The sequence below is a fragment of the Pleurodeles waltl genome, chromosome 7, assembly GCF_031143425.1.
Source record: "Pleurodeles waltl isolate 20211129_DDA chromosome 7, aPleWal1.hap1.20221129, whole genome shotgun sequence".
Lineage (NCBI taxonomy): Eukaryota > Metazoa > Chordata > Amphibia > Caudata > Salamandridae > Pleurodeles > Pleurodeles waltl.
In genome coordinates, this window is record NC_090446.1 from 545,692,828 (window position 1) to 545,716,898 (window position 24,071).

General features: G+C 48.0%; 1 protein-coding gene across 1 annotated transcript in view; it reads left to right on the forward strand.

Annotated features, from left to right (window-relative positions):
- The window catches only part of LOC138246919 (vomeronasal type-2 receptor 26-like), a 410,539-nt gene that overhangs the window by 125,550 nt on the left and 260,918 nt on the right, over positions 1-24,071 (forward strand). The window contains exons 4-5 of the mRNA XM_069201665.1: positions 830-967; positions 11,098-11,186. Of these exons, the coding sequence (XP_069057766.1) occupies positions 830-967; positions 11,098-11,186 (227 nt within the window). The remainder of the gene's footprint in view (positions 1-829; positions 968-11,097; positions 11,187-24,071) is intronic.

Consider the following 24,071-nt stretch of genomic DNA (forward strand, 5'->3'; position numbering starts at 1 on the left):
AGATTAGGAATGGGTAGTGAGGAAAGTCCCTGAACTAGTCCATATGTGCAATTTGCATCACAGTCTATGGGTGTCTTTGACTCATGACATGTCCCTTACTCCCACAGCTCTGTTGTCACCTTCACATAAGTCATATTTGTCCAGCATAGGCGTATTGCACAATTGACAAACCCACAATGCAGATAGTGTGTACATTCTAGGCAAGCCATGATATGTGACCCAGTAGATTGGTTACATAGCAGTTATTAGACCAAACATATGTTGGATACCATCTCTGTAGGTTTGCCACATATGGTCCAAGGTGTGTGCTGTGGTATAGGTACATACCAAAGAAACCCACCATTTGGTAGGCCACATGTCTACACATGCCCAGGGAAGAGGCTTTCTGTGCCCACCATGCCAGCCCTTTCATTGTCACTCAAATGTAAGGGTGAAGTCTGTATTATGGTAGTTTCCAGTAGGGACTGTATGAAGTGAGTCGATCTTGCAGAGTGTAAATGTGTTGGTCCAGACAGGCCCAAGGAGTTTACCCTTCAGAAGCAACAATGGTGTGTAGTGTTTCATTGTGGCTCGCATTACAGTACATGTTTGTTGGGTGTGGATTACCTGATGTCAGTAGACTTGCTTAGTCAGTGTAGGCAATAAGCAGATTAATGAGTTGGTGTGCAGATAACTCCAAAAGTGTGTAGTCATGTCCCTATACTCATGAGCATGTGTACTTTACACTTGTGGTGTGAAGTTCAAGATTTGTGCTTGGTGTTTCTGAAAAATTAATTTGAGCAAAAACTTGTGCTTGTAACCTTTTGATTTGTGTCTTGCATCCATACAGGCCAACACCCATCAGAAGAAGGGGATCTGAATAGCAATCGCCCTGATGGTGCAGACCCTGAGGGTTCAGAGCAAGCGGAGCTCCCACTGTCGAAAGAGGTGGGAGGACCTGAGATGCTTGGCCCGGAAGATCACAGAGGTACCCGTTGGGACTGTCCTCCCAATGTGGGCGGAGCGCACATCAAAGCCTGAATTCCTAATGTCCTGAATTCTGGCTGTGGCCTACCCTGTGCTTGATGGGTGTTTGATGGGAGCACAGCAGCCACAAGGGGTTGAGTCCAGGGTATATTCCTGCCTGTCACATTGCCAAGCTGATGTATTCGGTTCTGCCATCTCCCACTGAAGATTGGAAATAGGCCATGTGTGACACACAAGATGAGTAACTGTTTGTGTAGGTATGCAAGATGGTGCATGTTAATGTGCCTTGCCTATTAGGCCAGGGATCTAGGACATAACCAAGTACAGTCTACAACCAATTTACTCTCCAGGGCCAACATGTGGCTGTGTACAGTGATCAATCAGGTCATGCTGTTTATTGTGTGTGTAATTTGTACACAACAGTCCACTACTCTTCAGTGTGACAGCCCAAACAAAATAACATGACTGATCACTGTCCTCAGCCATGTTTCTGCGCATGTGAGTATGATGACATATGTCCCCAGAGGCTACTTGTCTTCAGTGTGTCAAGAGTGCTGATGCCTCACTGCTGTCTGTCATGTCAATGTGGCCACATTACATGTGACTGAGCATACATTGCTCTTTAGGTGCAGATACAGAGCAATATGTTCCCTTGGTAAGTGGGGAATGTCCATTTACATGATTTGTGTGACATCACTGTTTCCATCATTCCTTGTCCCTATATGTTAGCATGTGTTCCTTTCTCTTTTGGCAAATCATTTTCATTGCTGTTTCATGCATGGTCCACCTAACTTCATGAGATGATTTCTATATTCCCTCACATATGAGTGCATGACAACATGTGTTTGGAATTGGACATATGTGATGGGGTTACATTTCATGTGGTGCCACAGACAGGAATGTTACAAATAAACAAGGTAACCTAATATTCACACCGAACTGGGTAATCTAACTATAAAGCACTCAATGTTCATGGAGGAATCGTTTGCCTACAAATATTTCAGCAATATAAGCAGTATTAATGGCATAATTAACCATTATTCAAATTCCATAAATGAATAAATCTTCAAACAGCATGTAATTCGTTTCTGTCAAAATGAAGACTTTTTATATATTCACTAATAATATATTCATCAATGTAGCAAAGCAACATAGAGAACTTTTAGTGTTTTTATACAAACACACTGGTGACCCCTCTAGTCCCTAATCCCTTTACATTCAAGGGACAAAAGGGGAGCACCAACACTCTTGACTCTTGAACCACAAAAGTTTTGAGTCCTATATGCAGTCTTTCAAACAATCAGAAATCGCTCCTAATGGACTCTAACAGCTCATGCAATGAATTGCGTCATGAAGAGTATAAGGTTGACGTTTCAGTCTCCCAAGGCTCAAACCTTCCATGAGAACATCCTCGGGGCAATGTGTCAAAGTGGATTAAATCAGGACCTGCCCCTGTACCATCCTTTTCCGCCACCTCCAGTTCCATCACTACCCTCCCGGTTGCTCCAAACCCAGTTGGCCATGCCCGCTCACCCAAGAAGGTGGGCATCTCCTTTGGCCCAGGCACCTCACCTCCAGCATAAACACAAGCTCCACAAGAAACGCTCATACACAAGCACTCAACAGCCACCCACACACACCACAACAGCCACCATTCCCACAGACACCCCCACCGACCCACACCCCAAAAACACCATACCCAGACACCACCACAACAGCCAGTGACACATCCACCATACCGACCATTACACCCAGACAACTCACAACCTACAGATCCACACACTTCAGATGCCATACACCCAGACACCACCACAATACCCAGACATGCCCACCACTACCTAGACAATGCCTCACAACCCACAGACCCACACACCTCAGACACCATACCCTCAGACACCACCCCAACACACACAGACACATCCACTACATCCACCAGACCCCTGACACCACCCCAACATTCACACATAAATCAATCAGGGGGTTTGTAAAGTGTACTACTCACCCGTGAGGGTCTCAAGGCGCTGAGGGGGGAGGAGAGGGGCTGAGGCACTGCTACTGCTTGAACAGCCTGGTCTTGAGAAGTCTCCTGAAGGTAAGGAGGTCCTTGGTCTGGCGAAGGTGGGTGGGAAGAGTGTTCTACGTCTTGGTGGGAAGGTGCAAAAAAGATCTGCCGCTGGTTGTAGTTCTGCAGATGCGTGGGATGGTTGTGAGGGCGAGGTCGAAGGAGCAGAGCTGTTGTGTCGGTGTAGAAGGAGAGCAGTCTGTTGAGGTATTCTGGTCCGGTGTTGTGCAGTGTTTTGTGAGCGTGGGTGAGGAGTTTGAAGGTGATTCTCCTGTTGATGGGGAGCCAGTGCAGGACTCTCAGGTGGCCTGTGATGTGGCAGTGGTGGAGGATGTCCAGGATGAGGTGTGTGGAGGCGTTCTGAATGCGTTGCAGCCTTTTCTGGAGTTTAGCCATGGTTGCTGCATAGAGGGCATTGCTGTAGTTCAGTCTGCTGCTTATGAGAGCTTGTGTGACTGTTCTTCAGGTTTCCGTGGGGATCCATTTGTAGATCTTTTGGAGCATGCGGAGGATGTTGAAGCAGGAGGCGGAGATGGCGTTGACTTGCTGGGTCATGGATAGTGAGGAGTCCAGGGTGAATCCTAGGTTGCATGCGTGGTTGGTGGGATTCGGAGCGGATCAGTGTCAGGCCACCAGGAGTCATCCCATGCGGAAGGGGTGGATCCAAAGATGAGGACATGTGTCTTGTCGGAATTGAGTTTGAGGCAGCTGTTCTTCATCCATTCAGCGATGACCTTCATTCCTTCGTGGAGGATAGTTTTGGCAGAGTCCTTGGTGAAGGAGCGGATCAGCTGGGTGTCAACAGTGTATGAGATGATGTTGAGGTTGTGCGATCATGCAATGTTAGGGAGAGGAGCCATGTAGATGTTGAAGAGGGTCGGGCTGAGGGACAATCCCTTGGTTACACCGCAGATGATTCTGGTGGCTTCAGAGCGGAAAGGAGGGAGGTGGACTCTCTCAGTTCTGCCAGTGAGAAAGGAGGGGACCCAGTCGAGGGCTCTGTCATGGATTCTTGCATTGCTGAGGCGTGTGCGTAGGGTGTGGTGGTAGACTGTGCTGAATGCGGCTGAGAGGCCCAGGAGGATGAGGGCTGTGGTTTTGCTGTTGTCCCGTATGGTTCTGATGTTGTTGTTGATAGTAGTTAGGGCAGTTTTGGTGCTGTGGTTGCTCAGAATCCAGATTGGGAAGGGTCCAGAGTGCGTTTCTCCATGAGAAAGCTGGTCAGTTGTCGGTTGACAGCCTTCTCGATGACTTTTGCAGGGAAGGGGAGCAGGGAGATAGGCCGGAAGTTCTTGAGGTCCTTTGGTTTTTTGAGGAGGGCGTGGATCTCAGCGTGTTTCCAGCTTTTTGGGAAGGTGGTGGACTCGAAGGAGCTGTTGATGATCTTCTGGAGTTCGGGTGCGATGATGAAGCTTGCTTAGTTGAGGATGTGGTTAGGGCAGGGGTCGGATTGTGAGCCGGAGTGGATGGTGTTCATGATTTCGATGGTGTTGTTGTCATTGACGGGGGTCCAGGAGAGCAGGAGGCTGGTTGGTGGTGGGTCTGTGGTGTTGGTGGTTGCTGGGGGGAGCTGAGTGCTGAAGCTGTCCTGGATGTCTGCAATCTTGCGTTGGAAGTAGGAGGTTAGGGAGTTGCAGAGGTCTTGTGATGGCGGGATGTCATTGGCATTGGAGCTCGGGATGGAGAGTTTCTTCCCTAGGTTGAAGAGCTCCTTGTGGCAGTGTGCATTGTTGTTGATGCGTTCTTTAAAGACAGTTTTCTTGGCAGTACGGATGATTTGGTGGTGTCTGCTGATGGTGTTTTTGAAGGCTGTGTGGTTGTCCAGAGTCTGATCTTGGCGCTGCTTCTTTTTGAGTTTTCAGCATGTCTGCTTGGATTCGTGGAGGTCGGCGGTAAACCAGAAGTCCTTTCTGTTGGTTCATCTGTTGGAGCAATTTTTTATCAGGCGAGGGTGTTGGCACAGGTGTCGATCCATTGCCTGAAGTTGCGGGCAGCTGTGTCAGTGTCGGTGGCGTCAATCGGTGGGCTCCAGGAGAGGGTAATGATTAGTTGTTCATCAGTGACCTTGTTCCATCTGCGGTGGGGAATCCGTTGAGGGTGATGGTGTGTTGTGGGTTTCTTGAAGGAGAAGTGGATACAGCGGTGATCACTAGGTGAGCGCATTTCTGTCTGTCTATATATTCATTTTAAACTTGCATATTTTTAACTCTAAAACTTTGTCAACTCTGTTAATTTAAAGTTTTAACTTACTTCGCGCACAGGCACTTCTCTCCGTTCTCGCCGACTGTGATTTGGCATTTTTTGCTACTTGTGGGGGCTGCTCGGGGGCTGTTAATTTTTGGGGGTTTTAAAACCTGAGGGGTCCAGTTTTTGGCCTTAGACCCGGTAGGAAGTTTGGGCTTGTTAGAGCCCACTTCCAGTTTACCGGTAGTTCACTTCCGGTTGGGGGCAGCGCTCTAGTTGTTTGTGGCTGAGGGGATTTAATGCCAGCTAGAACACGGCCGCTCAGACTAGGTGAGCGCATTTCTGTCCGTGTATATCTTCATTTTAAACTCGCATATTTTTAACTCTAAAACTTGGTCAACTCTGTTAATTTAAAGTTTTAACTTACTTTGCACACAGGCACTTTTCTCCGTTCTCGCCGACTGTGATTTGGCATTTTTTGCTACTTTTGGGGGCTGCTCGGGGGCTGTTCATTTTTGGGGGTTTTAAAACCAGAGGGGTCCAGTTTTTGGTCTCGGACCAGGTAGGAAGTTTGGACCTGTTAGAGCCCACTTCCGGTTCTGGCTGAGGGGATTTAATGCCAGTTAGAACACGGGCGCACAGCGGACTTGCGCTGCGGGCGCGCCGCCCGTCTGCGCCCGTCCGTGCCAGTACGGGCCAGAGGTCCAGGAACCTTACATTTTGGACTAAAAAAGGACCGCTTACCCCATTAGACATCTGTAGCTGGGCAGATAGTCCCTGTCCTCATAAGTTTATACCGTGGAATCCGACCTCCTGGAAATGTACACGTTGTAACTGGTCTGTGCCGAAACCTCTAACAGTGGAGGAGCATAGTGCTCTGAGGGAGGCGGGGAACAAGACCAATCATACGAAGGACGGGGGCACTGGGGACAACAGGGTAAGGGGATCTTTTGCTCTTATTAATGCCAGATCCCTTCCCAAGCATAAGTTGGAAATTAGTGAACTTATTACTTCCACTGATATTGATTGCCTTTTTATTACTGAAACTTGGGCTAGACCTGACTCGGACCCGGACTTCATTGAGGCCTCCCCTGCAGGCTATTCGTATTACAGAGCTGATAGACCAATGGGCAGAGGGGGGGGATTGGCCATCATTTGTAGGTCGGATCTCACCTGTATTTGGACTGGTGGGAGCACTCCTTCGGAGGTATGTGAAATGATGGTCTTTAAACTTTTCAATGGCTATTCTTTAGTCGCAGAAGGGCTCTTAGTATATCACTCTCCTGGCCCCCTCTCTAAATTTCTCTCTGAGTGCACAGACCTGCTGGAACCGCTTGTCATGGCACCAAAGGCAATTATATTGAGGGATTTTAACATTCATTTCGACGACAGTAGTAACTGGCTGGTTACGGAATTCCTCAATCTGATGGTTTCCTTAGATTGGATTCTAAAGGAAGGCTCGGCCACTCATGTAGCTGGCCACACCCTTGATGGAATCTTTACTCGTCCTGAGGTGGATATACAACTTACAATGATCCCGGTTGCATGGACGGATCACTCTCTTTTGACTTTTCACTTTGCAAATACACGGTTTTTCCCTACACGTACACCCTCGAACAAACTTATTAGACAATGGAAAAGTATCAAGGAAAAACCCCTGGAAACAACACTAAACAACAGCTGGAACGATCCCAAGTAGTCCGTATTACCGCCATTGGCTCATTTTAATCAGGGAATTACTGCGGCGATTAACTCTTTAGCCCCTCAGAAGGTACATGTACCACGCCTGGGGAAAAAACCTAGTCAACCTTGGTTTTCCAAGGACCTTAAAACATTTCAGAGGAAATACAGGCAACAGGAGCGGCGCTAGGGACTTAAGCCGGACCACAGCGAGAAATCTGATTTAAAAACTGCCTTAAACTGTTACAAGGAGGCTTGTCTTAAAGCTAAATCAGAATATTTTACGCTTAAAATTAGGAATGCAGCTAATTCCTCTAGAGAGTTGTTTAGAGTTATCAATGTCCTTACCACTCCGCCTTGTGCGCCTAAGCTGTACAACTCTCAAGATTTTTGCAATAAAGTTGCAGATTTCTTTGAAAGCTAAATTCTAAACATCCATTCTAGCTTTACCTTAGCAAAGACTCAGGGTCCTCCTCTCCACCCAACACCCCGGCCGGGCTCCTTCCTGGTCCATGCCCAGCCGCACTTAGGAACGGGAGGCTACTGTCCAAGTTCAACATGCCATCCCAAGATATGCTCGGTAAGCTGCTCCGTGAATGCAAATCGGGATCGCCACTAGACCCATGCCCGCTGGCCATTTTGCAACTGGTCCCAGAACTGACAGCATCTGCGCTAGTCCCCGTCTTCCAAGAAGTTCTTACTTCCTGCATTTATCCATCTGCTTGGAAGGAAACTACTATTATTCCTCTAAAAAAGAAGGAAACGGGGAAATATGATGATTTAACCAATCTTCGTCCTATAGCTCTGCTTCCCTTGCTGGCTAAAATATTTGAGAAATTTATCAACAAAGAACTGGTCAATTTTCTGTCAGTTTCAGAGGGTTTCGATATGTCTCAACATGGATTTCGGAACTCCCATAGCACGGAATCTGCCCTCATCTCCTCATCAGATAATATTTGGAGGTTGGTTGATGAGGGACAGGGTGTTGTTCTGGTCCTATTAGACCTTTCTGCGGCGTTTGATACCATTGCCCCCCACATCCTGTTAGAACGTCTACATCATGTGTGGATTAGGGACCAGGCTCCGGAGCTTCTCGAGTCCTTCCTCACTGACAGGTGGTCTACCGTAAGCTGTGGAGACTTCAGGTCCCCGGCCTACCTTCTGCCCTGTGGGGTCCCTCAGGGGTCCTCACTTAGCCCCACTTTGTTTAATGTGTATGTGGCCCCTCTGCCAGAACTTATATGTTCTTTTGGCTTCACCCCCACCTTATACGCAGACGACACGCAGATTATTATTCCTATCAACAAAGATGGGGAGATAGTCGCGGCTCAGTTTAACACCTGTATGTCGGCAGTAAGCAGTTGGATGAAGGCCAATTGGCTTAAATTGAACTGTGATAAGACAGAAGTTCTCTGTTTTGGGACAGGTAAGGCACTATGGTCCCCTAGTTGGTGGCCTAAAGAGTGTGGCACTTTGCCCCTACCGGGTTCCACATCCAGAAATCTAGGATTTCTTTTCGACGATCATTTGTCTTTCCAACCGCAAGTCAATCTGACCACAAAAACTTGCTTGTGGACGTTGAGGAAGCTGAAGAAAATTTTCCCCTTTCTATCTAAAGAATGGAGAGTTACGGCCACTTTGGCGTTGGTCGGGTCCAGACTGGACTATGGTAATGCCCTCTTGCTTAACCTGGATAAAAAATCTCTTAAAAAACTGCAGCTGATACAGAATACATCTGCTAGACTAATACTGAATCTGCCACGATCTGCCTCTGCTAAGGAAAGCCTTAGAAATCTTCATTGGCTTCCCATAGCCCAAAGGATATCCTTTAAGGCTCTCTGTATTTCCCATAAAGCCGTGCATGGGATTGAGCCCAAGTATCTTACTACTAAACTTTATTGGCACCGACCTACACGGTTGCTGCGATCGGCCAATACCTTTCTCATCCAGGTTCCCCGCACTAAGAAGGTGAAGTGGGGGGATAAAGCCTTCACTATAGCGGCTGCGAGGACTTGGAATTCTCTTCCGTTGGAGCTTAGAAAAGAGCATAACTATCTGATCTTTAGGAAACGGGTCAAGACCTGGCTGTTTCCTCGATAATTGTCTATTTCCCTTTCACTGACATTGCTGCCCTCCCTTAGTCAGCGCTTCGATGCCCCCGGGCCGGAATGCGCTCTACAAATACCTCCATACATACATACATACATACATACATACATCTGTTCAGTGGAGTTTAGTGGTGTGGCTGAAGGAGACGTGTTTGGTGGCAGAGAAGATAGGATCGAGTCTGTGTCCCGCAGAGTGGGTCGGTGCTGTGACGAGCTGTTTGAGGCTGGAGCCATTGTCAAGCAGGGTGGTGGTGTTGTTGTCGCTGGTGTTCTCGAGGTGGAAGTTTAAGTGCCCAAGGAGTATGTAGTCAGTGGATGCAAGAGCATGCGTGCTGATGACGTCGGTGATGGAGTCGCTGAACTGCTGACGGGGGCCTGTAGACGAGGGTCCCTCAGAGGGTGGTGTTTGGGTTGGTGTGGATCTGGAAGTGTACGTGTTCAGCGGTGCTGGGGGTGTCTTCAGTGCTGGTCGTGATCCTGAGGGTGTTCTTGTTGATGATGGCGATGCCTCCTCCTGGTTTGTTGGAGCGGTCCATGCGGGTGATCTTGTAGCGGTCGAGGATGGCTATGGTGATGTCAGGTGCTGAGGAGGGGTTCATTCAGGTCTCGGTCAGGAAGGCGACATCTGGGGAGTCGATAAGATTCCATAGTTCTACTGCATGTTTGTGGATGGAGCAGCTGTTGAGAAGGATACATCTTCAATGGTTGCGTCCTGCCTTGGTGAGGAGGTCGTTGGTGTGGAGGCTGGTGAAGGTACAGTGCCGGCAGGAGAATGGTCCGTGGGTGTTCTGCGGGGAAGCTTGAAGGCAGACGGGAGAGCAGCCGGTGTTGAGGGTGCGGAGGGTGGCGCCGTCCTAACGAAGATGTGCGTGGCGGCGGTGGGGGGATGAGAGCCAAGGTTTCCGGCGCTGGGCACCATTAAGTAGGGAGCGGGGAGGAGAGGACAGCTGGGAGGAGGGAGTGAGGGTGAAAACGGTGCGAAAAAAGGGGGCGGCCCGCGGGGGCAGCAGCAGCAGGAGAGCAGTGTCAGGGAGCGGAGGGGTGCGGGCCGCAGGGGCAGCAGCGGCGGGGAGAGAGAGAGGCAAGAGGGCGGGAGTGAGAGAGAGAGTGGAGGGAAAGGCAGAAAAAGTGCAGAAGAGAGCAAAAAGGACACAGCAGCATGTGCACGGGGGCAGACACACACGGAGCGCACAGAGAGAGGAGTGGAGAAAAGGAGGAGAGAGGCAGCCTAGTAGGAAAGCAGAGCTCTCCCACTAGACACCAGGGATGAGGCGCAGGCAGAAGCCTCCAGGTGGAGGAGGGCCTCGAACTCATGACAGGGGTCAGGACTTCAGGGGAGTGAGGGTTCTACTTGCAAGGTGGAACCACGGGAGGTAGAGCAGTTCACTGATCAGGTCAGTGGTATTGCACATATATCCACCACTCCCACATCACCCAGCACCTCTACCTCACAGCCCTCAAGACACGCAAACACCCACACATGCAACAGGTGGACCACCAAAACTCAATCACACCTCACACACTCACAGACCAAAACATCAACACCCAAAGGCAAGACTACCAGTCCCTCAACCTCCAAAACCTCAATCCCTTCTGATGACCCAACCCATTTTCCCAAGAAAGGTTTTCTTTTTGATCTTGCCTTTTTTCCTGTGACCTCCAATCCCTTCTAAACCTAAGAGGCCCCCACCCATATCCCAACTCATCCCTCCCACATACAAGACATCCCCTTTCACACCTCCCCTCTGCAAGCACTCATACCCCTCCCCAAAGAAGAAGCCCCCCTGAAGAAATAGCCCACCCAGGACAAACCCAAACCCATCCATCCCAAATCTGACCACAGCCCACCCAAGCATGTTCCCTGAAGTGCCTGCATGCCCACTTGATGTCCCTTCCTGTGTAAGATCCCTGGCAGTGATTAAAGTCAATCTTGGGCACTCTCATTCGCATGGACTGCAATTTGGACTGGCAATGGTCTTTGCTCTTCAGCAATTCCTATGACTAAATCCAAGTTGTTGGTTTTGGGTACACATTTGTGCTGCCATTACTTTTCTACCTTTTTGTTGTTACTGAGTAATTTGTGCTGTATGCCTACAGGTGTGTGTGTGTTCACCCTGATCGCTGACCATTTGCTGCGGTTAGCAATATATGACTTTGGGGGCAGCGCTGGTGTTACCCAGTACAAGGTTAGATGTATTTTCAATGTATGAATATGTGGTTGGTGGTCCAATTGGTGTGTCATTGCATTGTTTTCTGTTTGCTATGGTAAGTATGTCATCTTGTGTTGGCCAATGTCAGAAGTATTGTGTTAGAGTTGCCCCCTCTGATATGAACTATACATTTGTTTCATGTGTGGAAACTACAGTTTTGTTTGACCACACATAGAGGGTGTTCAATTGTGCTACCTTCCTTTACCTTTACATTTGACTGACCATGTGTCCATTTTGATGTATGTACCTTCCAGCTACTTCATCCTCATGTAAGGCCGATGCTGTTGCTGTTGATTTTGCTTTCCTGACTTGCACTTCCAGATTTGGCAGATGGGCATGTCACTGTACTCCACTACTGCTGGTCCCAGAAATACATGAAAGGCCAGTTCCTGTGCAAATAGTGTTTTGGACCATGTGCAAAGTGATATGTGTCCCAGGTCAGCGTCTTTCCAGGAATGCTCCTGATGCTCCCATCCCTGTTTTGCAGGTATTGTTTCCATTGTGAGCTTGGGATATTTGTCCCACAATATATTGTGGTTCAGATTGACCTTCCATTGTGCTGCAATGTGGATGATATGCGTGGTTCCATACATATGTGTCTTCAATCTGATGACAGTCCATGGCATGGGCTCAATGGGCGGGTGTCAGTTAAATTATGTGTGATGTGGATGTGTTGGGGCTCTTGTGTGACACAGTGTTCTGTACACTTCACTGTCCCTGAAAATTTGTGAGATGCATACATGTTTTTATGGAATGTGGCAGTGCAGTGTCAGTGACCTGCCCAAAGGAGGCGTCATGTGGCTCAGTACAGGTCATTTGTTGTGTACTGCTCTGACCAGGGGCACAAGGACAAGTGTACTTGCTCCACGTAGAGTAACTTACATACGAGGTGGAAATGGCACCTTGATCTGTTGGTGAGTTTTGGGACACATGTAGGTGTTTTGACTTACCGTCGGTTGCGTCTACAGCAGCGTGAATGTTGGACTTCATCATGAGCAGCAGCAGTGGCAGGACATATGCGATCAGCTCCATGGGAGCCTAGGAGGTGTGATGCTGCCTGCAGGTGAGTTCCTTCCTTTTATGCCTCCGTTTCCGACAGCTGGGACGTGGTGGTTGGACTGCCATGGTCATGTTGGCGGAACGCAACATCATAATGTGTCCGGCACAAACACTGATCCAATGGTCTCATTGGCCTTTCTCCTGGCCGGTCTGCACTGCTTGGCAGTGCTAGAGGGGCTGCAGCGGTCTTCTCTCTCTGGAACCGCATGCGTCGTAATTCAATTGTCCGACCACGAAGTCAGCGACGGTCAGACTGCTGCCTCCACCATGGCGGTGCAAGGACCACCAAACTCATAATGAGGCCTTTAGTTACCCCATGACAGTCACTAGAAATGCACTTGGGACTACACTGCCATTTATCTGAAAGGTATTTTGGTATATCACAAGTGCACTGAAAGACCAGTTCCCTGCAACACACAGAATATCATAATTGCCACGAAGAGTTCTATGACATAAGTGGCTTCCCCTTCCCTAGGAGGCAATAAACTACACATGTTGCCATCAATAAGTCTAAAAAGACACCACTCTGTATAATAAAACCACTAGGTTTACACCAACTTAAGCATCTAATGCAATAGACACCTACATTCAACAGCCTGCCAAATCCTTCACAAGAATGCAACATGACGTTACTATCCTGGGTGCTCAATAGCTTTCCCAATGGATGCAAAGACACAAATACCAAAACTGTTTGGCTAATTCAGTGACACTTTTATTCTTCCCTACTTCCCTCCAAAAGATTACTACAGTACTTTACTGAAGACTTAGTTGATGACAGTCTGTACTAACTGAGCCAGCCAAAAGGAAACAGAGTAGATACTACTGTGCACGTCTGCACATGTCTCATTGAGAATGCTAGTGAGGTATTCAAAAACTCTTTATGTGTTTATACCAAGGGATCTGCAATATCTGAAGCCATGCACCTGCTACTGGTGTACTTCCAGCTCTGTAACATAGTGATTAACAGATGAATCCAGAATGACCTTGGTCACTGTCTGCCAAGGCCACCACCATAGCAGTTCAGGCAAGGGCAGGTTTGGAAATTGTTGAGTAGCGCAATTTAAGACTCCATCCTATACATGTTATCATGACGCAAATACTCATTTATATTTGAAATATTTATTGTGTACTCATAAATGAGTAATTGCGTCATGATAACATGTAAAGGATGGAGTGTGGAATGTGTGTGCAACATTTAAAAACTCAATAATGAAATGTAACCACTGAGAAGCTAATGTTCATTTAAAATATTTACATGTATTAATTATTCATGTTTTACAGTTACACTTCAAGTTACATTATAGAAGTACAGAGGTATTCTTTTATTAATGTTTTGCATTTATTTTGAAAGTTATACGTGTAGATGTATAACCATGTATTCAAAATGCACATTTAGGGGGTTATTGCGAGTCTGGCGGTTCCAGGACCGCCATGTTGGTGGCGGTTGTCGTACTGCCAACGGCCCGGCAGAGAAGACCACCAAGTTATGAGTGGTCTTCCCAACAGAAGACAGCCAAACTACCGCCAGTACCGCCAATGCGGTCAGGCCGCTACAGACTGCAGTAGACACCTTCAGGCCAGCGGGGACCATGTTTCCGCCAGACACGTTACGAGGCTGCACACTGCCAAGGTTTCCGCCGTGGTCGAACCACCATGAAAACCCTGGCAGAAACCAACTCTATAAATGAAGACACTCACCTTCAGGAACACACACCAGACTGGAGCCGCCATTGGCCCGAACTGGAAGTCCTCCCACTGCACCTGCTCGCATAATGAATCTGGCCCCAGCGACGGTTACGAAGACAACAACCAAGAGTACACACACCTACCTGACACTGTAGGGAAAACCCCAAGTACACACGCATACAGGCAACAGCAACACACACACAAAACAACACACCCATCAAAACACACCTACATACACACATGCACACCCATACTAGACACACGCAAACCCATACTACACACATCAGGGCCATACACACGTGCAAGACACACAGCAACTTGCAGATACACAGCACCAGCAAAGTTGAACACAACAATAAACAGCAGCACCAATACACACACACCACAACCGTAACTACACAAATGCTTCGTCAAGCGATTTGAGTACACACCTCCACATGACACCACATAGATACTACAACATGTAACAACACCTGACATAAAATATACATAATCACACATCCATACAACAAAATATACGTCATACCATGCTAACACAACACACAACACATCAGACATATCCATCACCACACTAACACACACAAAACAACCAAAAAGGGTCAAATATGACCATTGTACAAACAATACACAATTAATCAACACAAGCTAGCACAATCAACACACACACACACGTCACACACAAACAAACCAAAGGTGCCAAAGTACATACAGTCATGTTGAAAGAAAAGCAAGACAAGTATGTTACCATCTAAGCCAACAACAGGTTGAGCCAAATGTATTTGAAATAATGTTCAATTTTTAAAGAAAATATACACAACATTTTACATATCTCAACCCATTGGGCAGCCCAATGTACAAAACAGCACAAATGGCACCTCTGTGTGCCCCAACTTGACTCCTGACTGCCCAATGACCACCACAGGTTAGGGTCATCAAAGGGGCAGGCAGACACCTCAGGGGTTTGGGGGCTTGAGGGGGGGTTGGGTTTGTGAGGGGCGTCTTTGAGTTTGGGCTTCGGAGGGGGGTCCTTGGGCTTGGGTTTGGGAGAAGTTGACTTCTTGGCAGTGGGAGGGACATGGGTACTAGCGGGGGCAGGGGAGGACTTGGAAGTGGAAGGGCTGGACTTGGGGAGAGACACAGAACGTTTGGGGGTATCACAGGGTGGGAAAGGAGTAGGGAACAGGGAAAACTGTGAGAAAATGTTTTTTAGACAAACAGGTATGGTCATGACAAAATGGTTTGGGAGACGAGGTAGAGGGAATGGTTGTAAGAGGAGTAGGTGTGGATGGCTTGGGTGTAAGTGCGTGTGATGAATGCTTTTGCGTGGTGGGTGTCTGTTAGGTAGATGGGTATAGGCGTTTATTGTTTTTGAGAGGAGGGGAGGAGGTGCTGTGAGATGCCATGCTGGATGGGTGACTGCTTGTGGGGGTGGCTGCAGATATGGTAGAAGTGCTGCATGTGGGCGTGTCAGAGGTTATGGTGGCTGCAGATGTGGTGATTGGGGTGGATGTCTGTGGGTCTGCTATTGTGCTGACTGTGGGTGAGATAGGAGTTGTGGCTGGATCTGTCAAAGTTGGTGTGGTGGGTGCAGGTGTGTCTGTGAAGATGGGGATCGTGGGGTAGTCGGTGCAGGTAGTGGATGTTGGTGTGTCTACAGGTGAGTGTTGTTAGTGTGCATGCCGGTGGTGGGTCTTGTGGAGCTTGTGTTTGTCAGTGGTACTTTTAGCTGTTAAGGAGGATGCATGCTTGTGTGTCTGTGTGCTTTGGCTGGGTTTGGGAAGAGGGGTCTGGATTTGGGAATAGATAGGTGGAGGGGGGACGGTAGACAAAGGGTGACTGGCTGCCATTATTGTGGAGGCCAGAGCCTGAAAGGACCTCTGTAGACCTGCCAGTGCACCGTGAATGCCCTCCAGGAATACATTGCTCTGCTGGACGTGAGCTGCCAGTCCCTGAATGGCATTCACAATGGTCTACTGACCCACAGAGATTGACCTCAGATGGTCAATAGCCTCCTCACTGAGGGCAGCAGGGCTGACTTTGGTAGGGGCAGGAGTGCCTGCAGCGAAGGAGACGCCCACCCTCCTGGGTAAGCAGGCTCAGGCAACTGGGTGGAGAGCTACAGGGAGGGCGGTGGTAGTAAGAGGTTGGTGGACAATGATGGTGCTGGGGTGATCCCAGAAGGGTTGGCCATCGCCAGGGAGTGTCCACTGGAGGAGGATTCCGTGCCACTGGGTCTCTCGCTGTCGCTGGTAGCAGCACCCCGGGTCCTATTGCCTGCAGCATCCCCACTTGCCTGTGCCCCTTCTCCTTTGCCTGCCGATGCTGATGCACACAAACAGAGAGAGAAAAGGAGGGAGGGAGAGAGCTAGGAAAAGACAGGGTCAACACATACCTCACATACACACTTGTAAACAAGCACATATGTCACTACACATATCCTGCCTCGGCAATCTCAGGTGCCAATACACATGTCCTACATCATGTCACAACATGTCACCAATACCCGCCCCTGTGTGCCAACCCTCACACCCACATAAACATCCAAGTAAGTCTGCCCCACTGGAATCATCCACATGAACACCACCATAGCCATGTCTGCATGCACATCATGCCCTGGGTGAAGTACTGATGTATACCTAATTTCATATAAGAGCTCTCCATACTCCTATCACCTACTGGAATAGCAGCTGATATAACCTAACACACCAGGCCTGTATGGTTACAACAGTTGATCAGACCATGTCCTTTGTGAGATATCCTCTAAGTGTATATGCAATGGCCCATATTGCACATATAACACATCTATACCAATTCACTGAGTGCAGTGTCACAAATGATGAACATCAGGAACACACATATGACATCATGGTCCACAGAAAAAACTACCACACGTGCATTTCCACCAGTAGGAATTAGCAACTTCAGAACACCACCCTCAATCACACCATTCCTCTTTAGTGAGCACCTGTACCTAAGTCCTGTTTCCACACATCACTGAGGCTCAATACATGGTTGAAATTTACAGAAATGGCCCTACAGCCCCTCATTGGCACTGACAACACATCACATTACAACATCAGGGCTGTCTCAGCAGTGGAAATGCAACATACATCTCACATCAAAATATCATTAGTGATACAATATCCAATCCTGTCCTACTCACCCACTTCAGCTAGGCCAAGGCTAGCTGACATGTTCAAACTTAATCAGATGTGCCCCCAAGTAACAATTGGGACATCATGTAGGCAAATAATAAGATATGTAGCACTGTAACAGCTAGGGCATTGCAAACATGGATTTTATATTTCACATTGTGAATGAAGAAGTCTGTCTAGGCACTTACCACCTCGAGCACTAGCCCATTTTGTTGAAGGTTTCATCCCATCAATTCTAGCACTTAGAAATGCATGATGTTTGCAATCATACCATTTCTAAGCTCCATTACAAATAAGCCTCCCATTCAAACTATTGCATATCCAACAAGTAGCAGATTACCAATAAATGGGAATACAACTGTCAAGCCATTAGTCCAGTCATACCCAAGCCATGTATGTGGTGGATATGTTTTTGCTGACTCACATGGAGTCTACACCATTACCAGTACCTGATGACTATAGTCCCTACGGGGAAAACAGAGTCACACTTTTGCATACACAGCTGGGCCATACAGATGGGAGTTAACTGACACCTTGAACCACAAATGCCAAAGGATGGAGGAGGTAATAATCAATGGCTAGGGTGGAACAAAAGCTCACATCTATAGTAAAATCAGAATGGAGTCACACATGTGTCAATCTGATGAGACCATCTGCGCAATACAGACATGGAGAATACTGGATATGAGAGAAGTACATCCACTGACAGCAAACCATTACCACACATCTACAAGTAATGCTCAGGCCGGGTAGTAATTACCCATTACCCCTAAGTCAAGTTTCATGTAGCACTGACTACATTGTCACCATAGCTACAGTAAGGCAGCAAATCCCATAAACTCTATGCAAGTCCCAGGTTACAATCAGTACTTACCCGCTTGTGGCTGCTGTACTGCCCTCAAATGCCTATCCACCTTGGGGTAGGCCACTGCAAATTTGTGGGCCATTGGGTGGGTCAGAGTCCGACTGGCACAGCTCCCTCGTTGGGAGGATATCCCCAGCTGGGCCTCTGTGGTCTTCTGGGTCCAACATCTAAGGTCCTCCCACCGCTTGCGACAATGGGTACTCTGCCGGCTATGGACCCCCAGGGTCCGCACTTCCTTGGCGATGGCATGCCAGATATCATCCTTCTGATGGGCATTCACCTGCATGGATGACACAAACAAAAGGAGAAGGTCATGTAGACTGGCACCATACTAACAGGAGAGGCCTAGACACTTCAGACTCACCAAATGCACACACATACCCATCCTCACTGGTCACACTGGTCATGCCCTCTGCTACCATCTGTACTCCCTCACTGGTACACTTACCACATACACTGTCACACGCACCGCTATCACACATGACTATGTCATTGGGCTCACCTGTTCCTCTGGTGCCCCTTATAGCTGTCCATACAGGGGTAGGATCCCGTCCACAAGCTTTTCCAGCTCTTCTGGTGTGAGGACTTGAGCCATATCACCTGCAGGACATGGCATGATGGCTCCCAGAGACAGTACACAGCAGCTCAGGTCATGGAGGTCTTGCTGGCAACAGTGTCAGGAGTCAAGTGAGAAAGGCTGCAGAAAATGATGGTCATGACAGCCGCATACAGGACCGTCTCCACCAGCGGTCATCACCATTGGCACCAATCCCCCATAGGCAGCAATGTTAACCAATGACAAGTTGCACGGCGGTAGCAACCGCCTACTGCCATGACATACGCCGGCGGAATTAGGTCACTTCCATCTGTCCAGTGTTGCAGGACATATGGCTGCCATTTTGTGCACATCTTATGCATTGATGTGCGAATTTATGTGCGGTGCATGCATATTAGAACAAACAGGGGAGTAAACCCATGTTGTGCCATCATGGTAGTGCTGGCACATGTGACATGTGTCCTAAACGACTTCCACGTTCAGCATTGTGCTGCAAGGCTGATGTCCAAAGCGCATGTGCAATCTCATTTTTGCATATGTCTGCAGTGTTACGCATGTCCGACAGTGTTAGGTGTGGGCTTATTTATGAATATTCAGCTGACATGTGTTAAGTGCATTTCTCGTTGTACATTCTCTCCTCTCTACTTAGATTTAATGCCATGAGGAGAATGAGACAACCACCAGTGTACCATCCACTAGTTAACCTGGCAACCCTGGAGGACAGGCATACTATACTAACCTATCATCTGACTCATCAGACCATTATTGATCTTAGCACACAGTTGGAGCCTGATCTGTTACCAGCCATACGGAATCCCTATTCCATCCATCCCACAGTACACGTCCTGTCAGTGCTGCACTTTCTTGCCATAGGCTCCTTTCAGAATACAGTGGGTTTGGTAGCAGGAATGTCACAGCCAATGCTCAGTCTAGTGTTGAAGGATATACTGTGTGCATTGTTCAAACACATGGACAGCTACATCAGATTCCTCCAACGTGCAGATTTGGCCCATGTAAAGGCACACTTTTATGCTATGCAAAACATCCCTCATGTGATAGGGGCCACTGATGGCACCCATATAATTATGGTGCCTCCCAATGCCAATGAGCAGGTGTAGAGGAACAGAAAAAACTACCACTCCCTTAATGTTCAGCTGTTGTGTCTGGCAGACCAGTACATCTCACAGGTCACAGTCAAGTGTCCTGGATCTGTACATGACTCCTTCATTTTGAGGAACAGCAATGTGACACTTGACGGCACAACTACACACAGAGAGGGCCTGGCTACTTGGTATGTATCCATGTGAGTGTGGTTCATTCTAATTTCATCTGTCATCATATTCTTCCCTGTTGATGTACCTGTTATGTCAAGGGTCCTACATTTGTTCACAGAGGTGCCTCTGGGAGCTGACACCAGTGAGGTACCCTGCCACGGATGGGGATATCAGTTTCAATGAGGGCCATGAGAGGACGAGGTGTGTAACAGAAAGGACATTTGGCCTCCTGAAAGCCAGATTCAGGTGTCTGGACCTATCTAGAGGTGTCATTCTCTACTCACCCTAAAAGGTATGCCAGATAGTAGTAGCCTGCTGCATGCTCCACAATATAGCCCTGAGACGCGAGATACCATTGATAGCTGATGAGGGTGAGGCAGCTTGACAGCAGCTGGTAATGCTGACATGGCAAGTGATGAGGAGGCAGAGGAGGAAGATGCAACTGACTATAGAACTAAGCTCATCAATCAGTTGTGATCACCGGGGGACCATGGTTAGGTGGTAATGTACACTGGGAGTGGCCTCTATATGCTGCATATGTGCTTTGTGTGGCTCCATGCCTTCCATCCTGATGGTACTCTCTGTAATTGTCTTTTTGCAGGTTTGCATACTCACTATTCTCGTATGTAGCTCAGGATTGTTGACTGTCTGACATGAGTCATGGAACATATCTTATGTATGTATTCCTTGCTGAGGATACCTCCCTCTCCTGTCCATTACTCTGCCTGTTGGATGTAGGTGTGCTTAGCCCTCTCACATATGGCAATCATGACTTTTGTTGATATTGTAATGAAGACACTTATACAGTAGATGTGTTCCATTGGTGTTTATTGTGCATCTATTGAAATGGTGACAAACATATATGGTGCACAAATTGTCCATGAGGTGATGAGTGGGGTCATGGTAGGTGAAATCATCAGAGTAGATGCTACAGCTGTTGGTTGCACAGGTCCAGTGTCCAATTGTCAATGGGAAGATGGAGCTATGTCATTGAAAAGTCAACAGGGTGTCTCAGTGGCACACTAGGGAGGCAAATCAGGTGAGGGTCACTTCCTGGCAGTGGGTGTTGTCTTGTCATCTTCTCCAGCCGGATGTCTGGATGGATGTCCATGTCTGAGGGCTGTGGTTCCCCTGGCAGGGCCTCCATTCCGCTGGCTACTGCTAATGTTGATGGGTCTGATGTTATATTGGTTGTGGAAGGGGCGTGATGGTGGGTGTAGGAAGCACGCAGGGTGGTGTTGATATCCCTCAGCACCCCTGCAATAGAGGCCATGGTGGCATTGTGGGTCTGCCACTGCTGCATGACCTCCTGGTGGTATTCCCTCTGCAGCCTTTGGTTTTCCCCCAACATGGTTATGATTTGGCTCATCCTGTCCTGGGATTGTTGGTATGCTCCCAGAATTTGGGAGATGGTAGCCTGGTGTTGGAAAATGGGTTATTGGTAAGGGCAGGTAAGTACCTACACTTAGCAATAGGCCACTAATCTCCACTTAGGTCTAGTTAGGTATCAGTAAATTAAACCCAGCTCAACCATTGGTAGCTTGGCAACGAGCGACAAGGCTTAACTTAGGAGACAGAGTGTAAAGCATTCAAATATCACAAAACAGCAATTAAATAAAACACAGGAAACAGTTTAAAAATCCAAAATCAATTTATAAAAATGTATTACATTTTTATCTTTAAAATGACACCAAAATGAATACAATTGGATAAGGGGAGCCGGAGATATGAATTTTTAAAGAATTAATGCTTTCTAGCGCATAGAAGCAACTAGCGCTCAAAGGGATAAAAAAGGTCACACTGGAAAGGAACAAAGTCCGGAGTTCAGGCCACCCACGAGGTAACACTGTCACACTTACTTTCAGAAGTGTTTGATTGAGGAAAGTGGTCCACAGCACCAGCCAAGGGTTCAGAGGCTCTGGTGTGCCTCTTGGGGTCTGGGACTACAACTCCCACAATGCACCTCTTCAACTTATGGAGTCACTCCAAACGTTTACAAACTTCTGGATCTTCTTCCAGAGGTCCTTTTTGTGTCCTTGAAGTGTCCAAAACTTGATACAAGGTTCAAGAAGCTCTGAGTTGCTCCTTGGGAGTTGGGACTACAATTCCCAGAATGCACCTGGTCAGAATCCTCAAATGGCCACTGGACGCTGGTCAGCTTGGCTCTGCTTGCAGGACTTGATGCAGGGGACTCCGGGAAGCTCCTTTGTACCTGTAGCAAACAGGGAGTCCCTTATTAAAGCAGTAGAAGACAGGTAAAGTCCTTCTAGTGGTGAAGCCCAAGTGTGCAGCTGGTGCAGTCCTCCATAGTGCAGTGTCCAGGTGCAGGTCAGGGGTCCAGAAGGGCAGTCCTTCTTCTCCTGTAGTTGTTCCTTGTTGGAATCTGATAGGGATCTGAGGTGTGGGTGCTGGTCTGACAGTTTTATCCTTGCTCCTGGGTGAAAAGCAGGGGGTCCTGGTTCTCCAATCAGGAGCAGGATCCTCCCCCCTCTGATGACCACTTCCTGGGCAGTGTGGCAAAAATCAATCCCAGGGAGCAATATTCCTCAAAAATCCATCATGGCTGAAAGTGATTTTTGGAGGTTATATCTGGCTGAGCCCACCCACTGGTGTGGCTAAAAATCCTAAACACACCCCTCTCCTGACCTCTCCTAATCTAATCAAGGGGGCCCCTAACTGTCTGGGTTTGCAGGATGTGAGGGTGTTGCTGGGTTGCTCCAAATGTCCTTCTCTGCCTTTGAAGACCAGTTTGGCAGCCCTCCCCCTTCCTGCTTCCCCATCTGCTGAGGGGGAGATCTCCTCCCTCAGGCACATCTCTTTGTGTGGAGCCAGGCCACTTTACACCTCATCAAGGCAGCCTGGCCATGCTGCCAGAGACTTGCCAATCAGAGCACAGCAGCAAAAACACTGCAGGGCTGAAGTTGGCAACTTTTCAGGTAAAGTTTAAAACTCTTTACCTGAACAAGTTATATTAAATCCCACAACTGGAAGTTGTGGGATTTATTATAACAATTAATTTAATACCAAATTTCTGGTATCTGTTACTTAAGGGGATTTTTAAAATTAAAATAAAGTCTCCCTATTGTAGCCTATGGAGGCAGTTCACTGCAATGAGGGGAAAATGAATTTGGCTGGTTTACCCCACCAGGGCTTATAAAACTATTTTTATAAGGTCCCTGCTTATAGTTACATGGCACCCACCCCTAGGGGCCCACAGGGCACACCTTAGGGGTGACTTATATGTAAAAATAAGGTAGTTTAAGACTTTGGAACTACTTTTAATTCCAAAGTCGAATTTGCATGTAACTTTAATTTAAAAGTAGCCAGCAAGGCAGGCCTGCCTTTAACATGACACTGGGCACCTCTGCAGTGCACCTATGGGTGCCCCACCTATGCTAGGGTCCCTAAACCTACATGCCCTCCCATATACTAGGGACCTATAGGTAGGTTGACTTAGCCAATTATAATTAGCCTAATTTGCATAATGATTTTGCACAGAGCACAGGCCCTGGGACTGGTTAGCAGTACCCAGGGCACCATCAGAGTCAGGAAAACACCAGCAAAAAATTGAAAATGGGGGCAAAAAGTTAGGGGGCCTCTGCAATCAGCCCATTTCTCTAACACCTGGTCAGTGGAGTCTCTTGGGGGCCCCATCCTCTGTCCCACAGCTTCCCCTGCCACCATGTGCCTATGCCCCTGGCACGGTGTGCCCACTCCCAGTGTTCGCAGGACCTTCATTGTCTGGGGTGTGAGGGGTCGACTCAGGTTCCTGTACTGTGGGGCACAAAATAGATTGATCTGTCCTTGGGCCACAGGTTTGGGGACAAAAGGTAGACTATAATGTTGAGGCCACTGGATTTCGTGGGATTGTTGTGGGCAGAGTGAGGTAGAGAGTGGCAGGCTGACCAGGTGTCCCAGATGGGCCAGGTTGGTTGTCAGTGTCCAGACATCCAGGCATGTTGTCCTCACTGGGGCCTAAATCCTGTGGTGGGCTGGCAGTCTCTGGTATCCTCTCCATAGTGGCACTGGCAGGGCTACCTGTGGATTTAGCGAGAGAGGGAGTTACATATAGATGATGTGTTTGGGTCACTCTTTCTTATATGCAGACAGTGGCTTGATATGATTCCCAGCAATGACAATTTCAGATGCTGCCCAGCATACCATTGCTGTTGGGTAGTGGTGTGTTACATATGTTCCATACTCAATTTAGGTAGGTGTCATTCAGGTTTAGTACATCTGGCTGTGTGGATGGGTACTGATTCAGAC